Source organism: Armigeres subalbatus, chromosome 3 (assembly GCF_024139115.2).
Source record: "Armigeres subalbatus isolate Guangzhou_Male chromosome 3, GZ_Asu_2, whole genome shotgun sequence".
Classification (NCBI taxonomy): Eukaryota; Metazoa; Arthropoda; class Insecta; order Diptera; family Culicidae; genus Armigeres; species Armigeres subalbatus.
This window is the reverse complement of record NC_085141.1, coordinates 65,511,493-65,526,942: the sequence shown is the minus strand read 5'-3', so window position 1 is coordinate 65,526,942 and position 15,450 is coordinate 65,511,493. Positions and strand designations below refer to the sequence as shown.

The window sequence follows — 15,450 nt, the reverse complement described above, 5'->3', positions numbered from 1 at the left end:
TTTCATGCTTTCACAGCTATTACTGTTATTTTAATTTAATAACCCTCGCCTTCACTTCGCTCGCACCAAAGGTTGGTCGGTGGGGTGGTAGATCAATTTACAACAGTCCTATCGGGTGGATGAGGATAGGAAGTGGATGTTTTCCGTCGGATGCAGGAGCTCCCAGAATCCGTCGAATCAATTAGAACTGTATCTTTGACCGAGGGTTTATGGCCATATTGTATCTGAACGGTTGAGAACCACTGCTTTGGGGCGCTTATAAAGGATGCTTGAGAATATTATAGCCACCCACCATCGCACAGCTCGTCGACGATGGTTCCGTCGAAATGGTTCTCTGGAATGGGGGCTATTTGAGCGTTGGTTCTTGTCGTCATGGGTCGTGTTTAAGCTAGCCAAGACAGTGTTGCCAGTTCGGTGCGATAGGGGTAATTTCCGAAGCGGATGGGTGTGAATCGGTTAGCGAAGTTTGGCTTCCACCGTTGTCGTCTTCGTCGTCGTCACGCTAAATCTGATAAGAGTGAACGCGAAAAGGAAAAGGACTCCGGTGCTGGTTGGTCTCACCTCATCGCAAGTTACCGCATCAAGTTGTCTGCCGACAGGGGAGTAGGGAGTTTGTCTTTTCGTGCCATGACATTTATTTAATTTTATGTGATTATCTTATTTACAACAGGGAAAACAAGACAGAAAGAGTGAAAGCTGTGGCGCTTTATTTGGTGAATTCTAGGAGCGGAGGAGTTGTTTGTTGATGGGGACCGATGTTCATTAGGAAACCCGATCTAGGATTCGATTCGGTTGGACTGAATTACATGATTAATGCAAATAGCGATGGCAAAGTTGGTTGCTCTCTAATTAACTTACCTGTTTGTGCATTTCAACGTTCAGGCCGTACGACATTTCGTAGTACTGTAATGAGTAGAAAAAGAAATAGTGAGTTGAAAATCATTTAGTAGGCATAGTTATTTTTTGGGAAAGTTTAGAATAAGTTTATGGCATAGCCGTTATAGAAATGGTGAAAATACTAGACACTGAACTTATTTTTTTGTGCTTGTAAAAACAAACGTTATTTGAAAACAAAACTATATAAAGTTTTTCCTTTACGAACTGATCCGTAATACAAAAATCGAGATAATCAGATGACAATAATCGTGCAAGATAAAATCACGCAATATAAACCCACGTCCAAGCATAATTCAATTATGTAATATGGCAGCGGTTCCCAACCTTTTTCTTGGGAGGTACCCCTTCGAACTTTTGCATGATTTCAGGTACCCCCTCTCGAAAGTAGGCTTCCAATCCTCTTGAAAACATAATTCCCCTGTCATAAGACGAGTTTAAACAATCCCATTGAATTCCACCACTTAATTGTATCCTGACAGATACGTATTTCGACCTCAACAGTAAGGCCGTCTTCAGTGTCTTGTACTTGACTCGACTATTTCGACGTACAAGACACTGAAGACGGCCTTACTGTTGAGGTCGAAATACGTATCTGTCAGGATACAATTAAGTGGTGGAATTCAATGGGATTGTTTAAACTCGTCTTATGACAGGTGAAAACATTCCACTAAAAAGCTTAAAATAATTTTCTTATCAACATAATTCCGTTATGCTTTTGAGCCCCTTTAGAGTAGGCTTCCGCGCCTCTTTATTAGAGGCCTCTGAGCCTGTTGTAGAGAGGCTTCCGAGCCTCTTGAAGGCGGTTTTCGAGCCACTTAAAAGGAAAGAACGCTTCAGAGCCTCTTGATAGTATGCTTCCAAGCCTATTGAAAGAAGAATTCTGAGCTTCTTGAAGGGAGGCTTCCGAGCCTCTTGAAAGGAAGACCCGATCAATAATGCATAACAAAATTATAACAAGGGGAGTTATTTATTTCAGAAGAATATTTTAACAGAATGTGATATAAATTTTGCTGGTTAGTTGTTAAAATAACAAAAATTATATCAAAAATACCTCTAGCCATAACACAATTAAAACAGAGGTTGAAACCTTCATATCAGCATTATAACAAACGTTGATATATTTTTTTCTCTACAAAAATCTACTTTCAAGGTAATTGCCTACATCACGGATAGAAATCTGGTACGTTACCACGACGGATTTCCATCCATAATGTAGGCAATTTAACTTTGTACTTTGTTCCAGCTATGCATGAATATCGAGCGGGTTCAAGTTATACTGATGGTTATTACCTCCGATTTTGTTTCCAATGTCTACAAAAAAATGTAGGCAATTATTTTGTGAAAATAATCATAACTAATGTTGTTATAATTTTGATATGATATAAAACTGGCCGAAGACACATTTTTATCGAATTATCTAATTATAAAACACGTTGTTTTAAATAACAACTATTGATATAATTGAGATATAATTTTGTTATGCATTCCTGATCGGGGATGCCGAGCCTCTTGAAAGAAGGCTTCCGAACCACTTAAAAATAGACTTCCGAGCCTCTTGAAAAAAGGCTTCCGAACCACTTAAAAATAGACTTCCGAGCCTCTTGAAAAGAGGCTTCCGAGCCTCTCGAAATGAGCCTTCCGATCCTCTTGCAAAAAGGCTTCCGATCCTCTTGCAAAAAGGCTTCCGAGCCTCTTGAAAGGAGGCTTCCGAGCATCTTGAGAGGAGGTTTTTGAGTCTCTAGAAAAGGAGGCTTTTGAGCCTCTAGGAAATAAGGCTTTTGAGCTTCTTGAAAGAAGGCTTCCGAGCCTCTTGAAAGAAGGCTTCCGAGCCTCTTGAAGGAAGGCTTCCAAGCCTCTTGAGAGGAGGCTTCCGAGCCTCTTGAAAGGATCCTTCCAAGCCTCTTGGAAAGAGGCTTCCGAGCCTCTAGAAAGGCTCTTGAAAGGAGGCTTCCGAGCCTCTTGAGAGGAGGCTTCCGAGCCTCTTGAGAGGAGGCTTCCGAGCCTCTTGAGAGGAGGCTTCCGAGCCTCTTGAGAGGAGGCTTCCGAACCTCTTGAGAGGAGGCTTCCGAGCCTCTTGAGAGGAGGCTTCCGAGCCTCTTGAGAGGAGGCTTCCGAGCCTCTTGAGAGGAGGCTTCCGGGCCTCTTGAGAGGAGGCTCGAGGCCTCTTGAGAGGAGGCCTGAGCCTCTTGAGAGGAGGCCTGAGGCCTCTTGAGAGGAGGCTCGAGCCTCTTGAGAGGAGGCTTCGAGGCCTCTTGAGAGGAGGCTCTGAGCCTCTTGAGAGGAGGCTTCTGAGGCCTCTTGAGAGGAGGCTTCCTGAGCCTCTTGAGAGGAGGCCTGAGCCTCTTGAGAGGAGGCTTCTGAGCCTCTTGAGAAGATGGCTTCCTGAGCCTCTTGAGAGGAGGCTTCCAGAGCCTCTTGAGAGGAGGCTCTGAGCCTCTTGAGAGGAGGCCTGAGCCTCTTGAGAGGAGGCTTCCGAGCCTCTTGAGAGGAGGCTTCCGAGCCTCTTGAGAGGAGGCTTCCGAGCCTCTTGAGAGGAGGCTTCCGAGCCTCTTGAGAGGAGGCTTCCGAGCCTCTTGAGAGGAGGCTTCCGAGCCTCTTGCGAGGAGGCTTCCGAGCCTCTTGAGAGGAGGCTTCCGAGCCTCTTGAGAGGAGGCTTCCGAGCCTCTTGAGAGGAGGCTTCCGAGCCTCTTGAGAGGAGGCTTCCGAGCCTCTTGAGAGGAGGCTTCCGAGCCTCTTGAAAGGAAGCCTTCGAGCTGCTTGGAAGAAGGCTTCCGAGAGGCGTAAAAGGATGCTTCTAATCCTCTTGCAACGAAGCAACCGAGTTTTAGTGAAAAAAAAAATGTTTTCATTCGACGTTTTGTTCGTTTGATCTTTTGTTCCGCAGCCCTTCATACATTGTGCTGGTTGTGGAAGGTAGGATTCCATTGGGATTTATTGATCGCATTACATATTATGTACAATATAAATTTTTGAAATAGAAAATACACAATTATCAAAACTTTATCAATGATTTTTGATTGAAATTGTAATATGTCCGCCATTACGCATTTTTGTCCGAGGTACCCCCTATGGCCAGCGAAGGTACCTCCAGGGGTACATGTACCCCAGGTTGAGAACCGCTGTAATATGGTATGGGACTATTCAGCATAGGGGCCCTCCTTAAAGCAAGACCATGCTGAGGGTGGCTGGGTTCGATTCCCACTGTCGGTCTGGGCAGTTTTCGGATTGGAAATTGTCTCGAAAATTGTTACGTCCATTCCACAATAAGTGAAATAGTTGACCATATGAAAGCTTGAAAATGCTAATTTTGAGCTATTTTTCACAAGCAATACAGATCAATATGACTCGAAAACGTAAATTTATCAGTGTAGAAAAAATGGGCCTCATTCGCTGCCAACGCATTTACCCAGCTAGAAAAGATCAAAGACTTTTCGCGTTCTTATCGATTTACTGTGCCTTTTTTGTCTGCTTTTCCGAAGTTCAACGGACAGCCAAACAGATTGCGAGAGCAAATGCGATGGAAATCATGAAACATGATGATGAAGAAAAAAATCAATGAAACTCATACCACCGGATTGGACTCAAGCTTCCAACGATGGCAAGAAGTCAAAATGCGTAATCTCTGACTGATTTAGGGTGGTGGTTGTTTCTTGAGGGGCAAGAGAATTCATCATCCTCATAGCACAGCCAACCAGTGTGGTAAAAACGCAATGAATAAGTTTGATGACGGTGAGGGAAATTTGATAACTTTGGCGTCAGATTTGATGTCGATAGAACGTGCAACGATAATAAGTGTTTACGTTGCTTCTATGTTTGATGATTACGGATGTGGATTCGTTGTACTGAAAATTATTATCCCCTCTCATTCGTATTTGGATTGCCGTTATTGGGCTTTTTGTTCTCCAGTTAGCCATGCGAGCAAAGGTGAAGGAATACCAATCTGGAGATGGCGATTTCGAACAGCATATTTTCAAAAAAAAAGAAAAAGAAAAGACACGAATATGAATAAGTTTCCTTGAAAGTCGGAACGTTATTTCCAATTTCTCATATATGTGTCATTACTGGATATACTGACCGAAGTGAGAAACTCAAATATTTCAATCACTCTAATAAAATAAATTTAAAAAAATAAGAATAGGATAGACTGAACTTTGATGAATAAAACAGGATAAACGCAACATCGTTGATGAAATAAATAACTTTTAAAACGGGATATGCGAAAATTGTGAGATTAGTGGTCGAATAATTTGTGTACACTCAACTCTCTTTTCACGGTACTTATTGGGGGGACGTAAAAATAATTTTCGTTTAAATTACTACTTTTCATTTGATTCCACTATGTTTTGTTATTTTTACAGATACGTAATTCGACCTCAACTGTGAGGCCATCTCCAGTGTATCGTAATTGACTCGACTTGAAAAAAACAATCGCCGCTAAGTACTTAATCTAATCTTATTTGACTACTTTATTAAACTACTAGCAGACCCGACGAACTTCGTTTCGCCTAAAATTGATTCATTCTCTAATTAGTTCTCGAGTTATGCAGTTATTTCTATTTCATTTGTATAGGAGCCCCCTTCCCAGAAGGGGAGGGGTTTAGGACCACCACAGAAACATATCTTCCCTGCCAAAACCTCCACATGCCAGATTTGGTTCCATTTGCTTGATTAATTCTCGAGTTATGAAGAAATTGGTATTTCATTTGTATGGGAGCCCCCTTTCCAAAGCGGAGAGGGGTCTCAAACCATCTTAAGAAACTTCGCCCGCCCCAAAAACCTCTTTATACAAATTTTCACGCCGATCGATTCAGTAGTTTCCGAGTCTATAAGGTTCAGACAGATTGAAATTCATTTTTATGTATATAAAGATACAACTAATTGGAAAGTACTAAGCTCGTCCTAGACAGAAGACATTCCTCTAAAAAAGCTTAAATATTTTTTCTTAAATTACTAGTTTTCTTTATTTAATTAATTGATTTTTGGACTATTTGAAATACGATACATAATCATAGCAATTCTAAGACCCAAACTGGATATGTTATTATCACATGTTCCAGGGCTTCCGAGAACTCCATGGAGCTTAGGCTTTCAGGCCTCTACGCAAAAACTAACATCTATAGGTATTTTTGATATGGTACATACTCCCAGCGGTCTAAACATCAATATTCCTTGCGATTCTTTAATCAAATTGGACGTGCATTTAACATTTGTTTTATTCCAAACCATCTAAGAATTCCAAGGACTGGAGTACGGGCCAGAAGGTCAATACGCGTAACGAAAGATCTGTTTGTTTCTTTTGGAAATGAAAAATGCTCTTAGAGATCATTTGAACCAAATTGGATATGGAAAGAATGCATGTTCCATTCCATTAGCCATGCGTGAATTCAAAGAAGGAGAATACAAGCCTTAAGGTCAATACGCGTAACGAAAGATTTATTTGCTTTTTTATAATTTAAGTAAGCTCTTAGTGATAATTTGAGCCAAATTGTATATGAAATGAATACATGATCCATTCCAGGCTATCCATGAATTCCAAGAATAAAAATACAGTCCTTAAGGTCAATACACGTAACGGAAAATCTATTTGCTCCTTCTAAAAATGCAACAACCTCTTAGTGATTATTTCAATAAAATAGAATATGAATGGAATGCATGTTTCATTCAACGCCATCAAAAAATTCTAAGAATTGGAGCTGTACTGTACCTTAAGGTCAATACACATAACGAAGGATCTTTTAGGAATTCAACGTGCTTTTAGTGATTATTTAAATTAATTAGGAATTGATTCCTTCACTGTCATAAAACGAGTTTAGCACAATTCCATTTAATTCCACCACATCGTAATACTTTTACATATACGTATTTCGACCTCAACTGTAAGGTCGTCTTCAGTGTCTCGTACTTGTCTCGACTTAAGTCGACTTGCCGACTCGGCGGTAAACAGGAGAACGGTATCTGGCGGCGTCGCATGAATCACGAGTTGTACCAGGTGTATAAAGGGCTGGATATAATTAAGCTTATACAACACGGCGCTACGGAAGGCTGGACATGTTGATCGTATTCCGGAAGAACGTCAAGCGATGATAATATTTAGTAGAAAACCCGGAAGAGGCTTCAGGCTTCGTGGAAGGCCGTGTACACGATGGCTTTTTGCAGTTGAAAAGGACCTGAGGGCGCTCAATGTTCAGGGCGACTGGAATCGATTGGCTTAGGATCGAGTCCAGTGGAGAAGGATACTCCATTCGGCGTAGGTTCATCGAAGAGCTGTAGTCCATCAAGCAAGTAAGTAAGTACTACAAAAGTTCAATGAAAAATAACGTTACGAAAGAAATAACAGTCCTTTGGGTACGCATGACCACATCAATGCCAAAGCTGCAGTGAATTTTTGAATGGACTGAAAAGAACAACTGATGAACGCTCATCCCATTCAGTTCTATGGATCGCATAAGCATAAACGATCAAAAAAGGCAAAACGCTCTCAATGAGCTGAAAGTCAATACCTCAGGAAATTATTGGTTGAACTGGGATGCAACAATAGTTGAAGGTATATCCATTTTTTTTTTCTATGGACTACAAGGGCATTCATCATTTTTGGAAATCTATTACAGTCCAATCTCCATGAGTCGATGTTCTATGACTCGATATCGACTCATGGAAGCAAATTATGCCATACTAAACAAATATTTCTGGGTTACTGTGATGGTCCTTTCAAACCGTTATTCAAGGAATTTCTATTCCACTTCTCGATATTTCCATAAGTCGATGGTCCTTTCAATATCAACTCATGGAGGTTTGACTGTAGAGACTTCTGGTTATGCGTGTAGAATTTAAGTCATATGCTCCAGGGAATTATTGGATGACTCTTTGAATCAAAAAGGGCACAAACTATTGTTAAAAGAGAAAACTGTTTTTTTTTTTGTTACGCGTGTAGACCGGGGTAGGAGTTCTTGGATGACCTGGAATGGAAAGGTTATTGAAGGCGGCTCCAGGCGTAAGGATTTAAAAGAGCATGAATCATTAAAAAAAATAGACCTTTAGTTACGCGTGTAGATCCAAGGCCTATATTCCAGTGATTCTTGGAGCACCTGGAGAAAAATAGCTATTGAAGGCATATTTAATTTTGTTTAATAGATCAAATAGAGCATGAATTATTTTCAAAAAGAGATAACAAACCTTTTGTTACGTGTATGAATTTCAAGGCCTATACTCCAGGGAATTCTTGGATGGCCTAAAATGCAAGGTTTTTGAAGGCGCATCCAATTTGATTTCATGGATCAAATAGAGCAGGAGCAATTTGAAAATATATGAACCATCTAGTAACTTGACCTGAACAGAAAAGTTATTGATGGGGTATCCTATTTGATTATAAAGATCATGTAGACATCAACACCTATACTCCAGGAAGTACCTGGGATTAAACATTCATTAAAGGCATTTCCAATTTGATTCTACGGAATTAAAACCCCTTTGATTGCGCATGTAGACGTTAAGGCCTAGAATTCAGGGAATTCAGGGACAAACTAGGACGAATAAATAATCCAAGACGAATCCAATTTTTTTCAACAATGTTAAAATAGCGAGAATATCCGTTTAGTTACGCGTGTAAACCTTAAGTCCTATTATCCAGGGAATTCTTGAATGGACTGGAAAGGAACAGCTTTTGAAAGGATATACCCTTTGGTTCACTAGATCGAATAGGACATGAACTATTTGAAAACGAGATAGCAGCCTTTTGGTTAGGCGTGTAGACTTCAAAGCCTATACTCCAAGAGAATTCTTCGATGAACTGGAAAGAAACAGCTATTGGAGGCGTATCCTATTTGTTCACTAGATCGAATAGGGCATGAGCCATTTAAAAAAAGAGATAAGAGCCCATTGGTTACGCATGAAGACCTTAAGGTCTATACTCCAGGGAATTCTTGGATGATCTGAAATGAAACAGTTATCGAATTTAAGCATTAACCATTAAAACAAAGATAAAAGCCTCTTGGATACGGGTGTAAACCTTGTTACCGAATGAGGTGACAATATAGTCAATTACTGGCTCCATAAACATCTCATCATCTCATCTGGTAAAAAAAACATCTCATCAAAAAAAATATACTAATACACCCCTGGACATTTTTCACATGCGGCGAAATGAAATCAGGCAACCCGCATTTTAGAGCGAAAAGGCGACAACCCTAGAACTGAACGAAAGTGGCAGCGAAGAGAGACGGGAAAAATGAATCGGGGAGTCAGTAGTAGACAGTTGAAGCGTGCAGTTCAAAGGGAAGAAGCGTCATCATGTCTATTTTTTGGTACATGACTTGATTTGACCATGGTGCCAATCCGGCCGGATTTATTAAGGGGGGGTCCTGGGTCAGATGCAGTCAAAAACGGGTCATTTTTTTTTAAACCATTGATAAATGAACGAATCGTGGTCAATCATCATTGACCAGCATCAAAAGTTAGTTTTGATACATTTGAATCACCAGGACATGGTTCCGGATGTTCCGGGAACCTGGTTCCCTGGGGTATCCCTGGGGTGGTGGACACTTTTCAAGTGGACACAACCCAGTCTTGCGACATATCAAACTTCATGGTTTTGGAAGAGAATCCAAATAGATGAGTTTTTGGGAGGTTTTGGACACATTGGCCACATCCGGAAGTGTTCCCGGGATCCTGGTTCCCACAAGGAAGTGGACAAATTTCGATTAGCACCGAAACCCATCTTGCGACATATCAAACTCTATGATTTTGAAAGACAAGCTCAATAGATCAGTTTTTGAGAGGTATTGGACACAGTGGCCACGTTCGGAAGTGTTCCCGGGAGCCTGGTTCCCTCAGGGAAGTTGACAAATTTTGATTAGCACAGAAACCCATCTTGCGACAAATCAAACTCCATGATTTTTAAAAACAAGCTCAATAGATGAAATTTTGAGAGGTTTTGAGCACATTGGCCACGTCCGGAAGTGTTCTTGGGCGCCTGATTTCCTCAGGGGACCGGACAAAGTTCGATTAGCACCGAAATCTTGCGGCATGTCAAACTCCATGATTTTAAACGAAAAGCAGAAGACATGAATCTTTGAGAGATTTTGGACACATTGGTCACGTCCGGAACCCATCTTGCAACTCATCAAACTCCATGATTTTGAAAGACAAGCTCAATTGATGGGTTTTTTTTAGAGATTTTGGACACATTGGCCACGTTCGGAAGTGTTCTCGGGAGCCTGGTTCCATCAGGGAAGCGGACAAATTTCGATAACCACCAAAACCGATCTTGCGACACATCAAACTCCATGGTTTTGAAAGACAAGCTCAATAGATGGGTTTTTGAGAGATTTTGGTCACATTGGCCACGTTCACCACGGAAGTGTTCTCGGGAGCCTGGTTCCATCAGGGAAGCGGACAAATTTCGATAAGCACCGAAACCCATCTTGCGACACATCAAACTCCATGGTTTTGAAAGACAAGCTCAATAGATGGGTTTTTGAGAGATTTTGGACACATTGGCCACGTCCGGAAGTGTTCCCGGGAGCCTGGTTCCCTCAGGGAAGCGAACAAATTTCGATTAGCGCCGGTACCCATTTTGCGGTATGCCAAACTCTGAGAGGTTTTGGACACATTGGCCACATCCGGAAGTGTTCCCGGGAACCAGGTTCCCTCAAGAAAGTGGACAAATCTTGCCTAGCACCAAAACCCATCTTGCGACATATCAAACTCCATGATTTTGAAATACAAGCTCAATAGATGAGTTTTTGAGAGATTTTGGACACATTGGCCACGTTCGGAAGTGTTCCTGGGAGCCTGGTTCCCTCAGAATAGATGGGTTTTTGAGAGATTTTGGACACATTGGTCACGTCCGGAAGTGTTCTTGGGCGCCTGATTTCCTCAGAGGACCGGACAAAGTTCGATTAGCACCGAAATCTTGCGGCATGTCAAACTCCATGATTTTAAAAGAAAAGCAGAATACATGAATTTTTGAGAGATTTTGGACACATTGGTCACGTCCGGAAGTGTTCCCGGGAACCTGATTCCCTCAGGGAAGCTAACAAATTTCGATTAGCACCGAAACCCATCTTGCAACACATCAAACTCCATGATTTTGAAAGACAAGCTCAATTGATGGGTTTTTTTTAGAGATTTTGGACACATTGGCCACGTCCGGAAGTGTTCCCGGGAACCTGGTTCCCTCAGAGAAGTGGACAAATTTTGATTAGCACCGAAACCCATATTGCGACATATCAAACTCCATGATTTTAAAAGGCAAATTGAATACATGATTTTTTTTGAGATTTTGGACACATTGGCTACGACCGGAAGTGTTCTTGGGAACCTGGTTCCCTCAAGGAAGTAAACAAATTTAGATTAGTACCGAAACTCATCTTATGACGTAAAAAAATGAAGTTTGATATGTCGTAAGATGGGTTTTGGAGCCAATAGAAATTTGACCGCTTCGCTGAGAGAACCAGGCTCCCGTGATTACTCTCGGACGTGGCCAGTGTGTCCAAAATCTCTCATAAATTCATGTATTGTTCTTGTCTTTCAAAATCATGGAGTTGGACATGCCGCAAGATGGCTTTCGGTGCTAATCGAAATTTGTCTGGTCCTCTGAGGGAATCAGGCTCCCGGGAATACTTCCGGACGTGGCAAATGTGTCCAAAACCTCTCAAAAAATCATGCGTTATGCTTGTCTTTCAAAATCATGGAGTTTGATATGTCGCAAGATGGGTTTCGGTGCTTATCAAAATTTGTCCACTTCCCTGGTTCCCATGCTCCCGGGAACACTTTCGGACGTGACCAATGTGTCCAAAATGTCTCAAAAATTCATGTATTCTGCTTGTCTTTTAAAATCATGGAGTTTGACATGCCGCAAGATTTCGGTGCTAATCGAACTTTGTCCGGTCCCCTGAGGAAATCAGGCGCCCAAGAACACTTCCGGACGTGGCCAATGGGCTCAAAACCTCCCAAAATTTCATCTATTGAGCTTGTTTGTCGCAAGATGGGTTTCGGTGCTAATCAAAATTTGTCCACTTCCCTGAGGGAATCAGGCTCCCGGGAACACTTCCGACCGTGGCCACTGTGTAAAAAACCTCTCAAAAACTCATCTATTGAGCTTGTAAGGACTGTATTGAAAATAAGTTATCCACAATATTTTATTCTAATAAAATAGGATAAATTTTAAAAATTTATTAAGAATTGAATAGCAATATATTTTAATTCTGTTTGTTAAGTTTTATGAAAAAATATAATACTGAATAAATATTGCACTATTCCAACATTTATTCAAGCATTTTTCTTCCTGGTCACAAATCGGCATAAAATTGCCTCGTTTTATAACATGATTACTTTCTGGTCCAAATTCCGGTCACTTGATTTTGATTTTCTTCCTTTTACGACAGGTTAGTGAACGTGTAGTATTCCCCAAGCTTGTTGACCATGAATTTTTACCTTTGGGGGTGGATAGCGAAACGCTTGGTCAAATTATCCATCTCGATGCCCTTCTTACGGAGCCATGTGTCCAAAACTGGAATTTCGATATCACTTTCAATTTGCGATACATCGGAAACAACAAATTTTCAACAAACAAACTAATTCTGATTTGATACTTAACATATGAATACATCGATTGCAGGGTAAAACAAACCAATACCTTCATGAGCTTCTAAGTAGTAACACTTTGAAAATGGATAACTTATTTTCGATACAGTCCTTATTTCAAAATCATGGAGTTTGATATGTCGCAAGATGGGTTTCGGTGCTAATCGAAATTTGTCCACTTCCTTGTGGGAACCAGGATCCCGGGAACACTTCCGGATGAGAATTTCATGGCAATCGGACGAAAAATGAGCCTACACGGGTTATTTCAATTTTGATTTCTAGGTCAGACCGAAACGGGTTAAAGCAATGGTGGATATTATCCCTTCATTAAAAATAGGCGTTTGCCAGTACTAAAGCAATGGTGGATATGATTCCTTCTTTAAAAGTATCCCAATCAGGAGAGAATAACTAATTTATATCATATTGTGTAACTGAGTTCAACAGTTTTTCTAAAATAGGCTGTTGTAAACGTGGTTCAGGATGTTGTAAAATAACTAAATTTTCTATCAAAACAATGAAACATAACTAATTCTGTTATTATTTTGTTAAGAAAAAATGTGATAATAATTTATCATAACTCGATTATAACAACGGATGTTATAAGCAACAAATTATGTTATAATCTTGTTTTACCTTCCTAGTCGGGATGCGCTTGTCCAGATTAAGGCAATGGTGGATGTGATCATTTTTTTGAAAATAGGCGTTTGCTAGAAATTAAACAATGGTGGATATGATCCATTTTTTTAAACGAAGGCGCTGGCTCCGATTAAGACAAGGGGGGTAGTCATTAGTTAATGATGCTGAATCCCCGTTATGCAAAATTACCTTCTTTATATAATTCTGTTTCTATGTTACTATTCCAATAATAATCGGAATTTCCAGTTTTACTATTTCTGGGGAATGATCTATTCTGGGGAATGGCTTTCTGGTATATGGTCCATTCTGGCAAAAATCATTCTGGCAAATTGATTCTGGCAAATGGTTTTCTAGCAAATGTCATACAATCAACCAAATAGCCCTTTCGGTCAAATGACCTGTTCGACCAAACGACATTTTCGGCCAAACGACATTTACGGCTGAATGACCCGTTAGTTCGGCCATATCTCGTATTTCGCCCATTAAGTAAGTATTCTATTTTTGAAGGATGGCGTTTCTTTATTGCACACTGAGCAGTTATTTCGTTACCCTCCTTCGGTCATCGCAGATCTGCCACTTCTGATGAAATTGGAATCCCAACTTAACATATGACCACATAATATATTTTTAAAAACATATCTTACCCACTTTCATTTGACAGATCAGTGATCTTGAACATTTGTTATATAGAAAGGACCATAAAGTAAAGGAACATATACTTTGGAAATAAAATAACAAATTTTTTTAATGATATGGAAATGCTAATATCATCTTCCAAACTTGGACGTACATGTTCATGATAGCATTAGAGGCGAAAGTATAGAATTGATAGTTCTGTTAGGATACGGCAGGCATGAAGAATGTTTTTGTAGAAGTCGATTTGAAAGCGAGCGGAGGGCAATATTTGTGATGGCACATATCGCACGACCTTCCTTCTGCCAAGCTCCCGTATGAAGGGGGAGGGAAGAATATCAGTGTGGAAGCTGATATATCTCCACTGGCAAAGGAAGGTGGTTTGACTTGCTCATATGCCATCGCGTGCGGAAGGATTTGCTATCGACGAGTACTGTCTCCAAATTTCTAATATGACATCAGCATTTAGTCGAATAGGATTTTTATTGCACAGTTCTGTTTTCTCATTGCGTCCGTCTCGTCGCAACCAACTTGGCTGCCTCGGAGAGAACAAAGCAGAGAAAGGCACTGCTGCTGTACCGTCGACCAATAACAGCTGAATTGATGGATGCCCCCACCGAGGGTAGTACACTAAATTAATGATTTCGTGTGTGTTACTTCTACGTGAAGTTAAACGATTTACAATGATATGGAAATGCTAATATCATCTTCCAAACTTGGACGTACATGTTCATGATAGCATTAGAGGCGAAAGTATAGAATTGATAGTTCCGTTAGGATACGGCAGGCATGAAGAATGTTTTTTGTAGAAGTCGATTTGAAAGCGAGCGGAGGGCAATATTTGTGATGGCACATATCGCACGACCTTCCTTCTGCCAAGCTCCCGTATGAAGGGGGAGGGAAGAATATCAGTGTGGAAGCTGATATATCTCCACTGGCAAAAGGAAGGTGGTTTGACTTGCTCATATGCCATCGCGTGCGGAAGGATTTGCTATCGGATTTGCTGTGCCATCACAAATATTGCCCTCCGCTCGCTTTCAAATCGACTTCTACAAAAACATTCTTCATGCCTGCCGTATCCTAACGGAACTATCAATTCTATACTTTCGCCTCTAATGCTATCATGAACATGTACGTCCAAGTTTGGAAGATGATATTAGCATTTCCATATCATTGTAAATCGTTTAACTTCACGTAGAAGTAACACACACGAAATCATTAATTTAGTGTACTACCCTTGATGGGGGCATCCATCAGTTCAGCTGTTATTGGTCGACGGTACAGCAGCAGTGCCTTTCTCTGCTTTGTTCTCTCCGAGGCAGCCAAGTTGGTTGCGACGAGACGGACGCAATGAGAAAACAGAACTGTGCAATAAAAATCCTATTCGACTAAATGCTGATGTCATATTAGAAATTTGGAGACAGTACTCGTCGATAGCAAATCCTTCCGCACGCGATGGCATATGAGCAAGTCAAGTCAAGTACGTCCAAGTTTGGAAGATGATATTAGCATTTCCATATCATTGTAAATCGTTTAACTTCACGTAGAAGTAACACACACGAAATCATTAATTTAGTAAATTTTTTTAATTTAGCCACCTTAGAAACAAAATTATTTCGAAGAAAATCGGTCTGTAGGGTAAGTACATTTTGAACCCAAAACTACCCCAGCAGGTTCGTTTATTCATTTTGTTGTGTTGAA

General features: G+C 40.7%; 1 protein-coding gene across 8 annotated transcripts in view; it reads right to left on the bottom strand.

Annotated features, from left to right (window-relative positions):
• The window catches only part of LOC134224962 (protein groucho), a 515,335-nt gene that overhangs the window by 181,693 nt on the left and 318,192 nt on the right, over positions 1 to 15,450 (bottom strand). For all 8 annotated transcript variants that reach the window (XM_062704655.1, XM_062704657.1, XM_062704660.1 and 5 more), the window contains one exon: positions 859 to 903. In XM_062704655.1, coding sequence (XP_062560639.1) covers positions 859 to 903 — 45 coding nt within the window. The remainder of the gene's footprint in view (positions 1 to 858; positions 904 to 15,450) is intronic.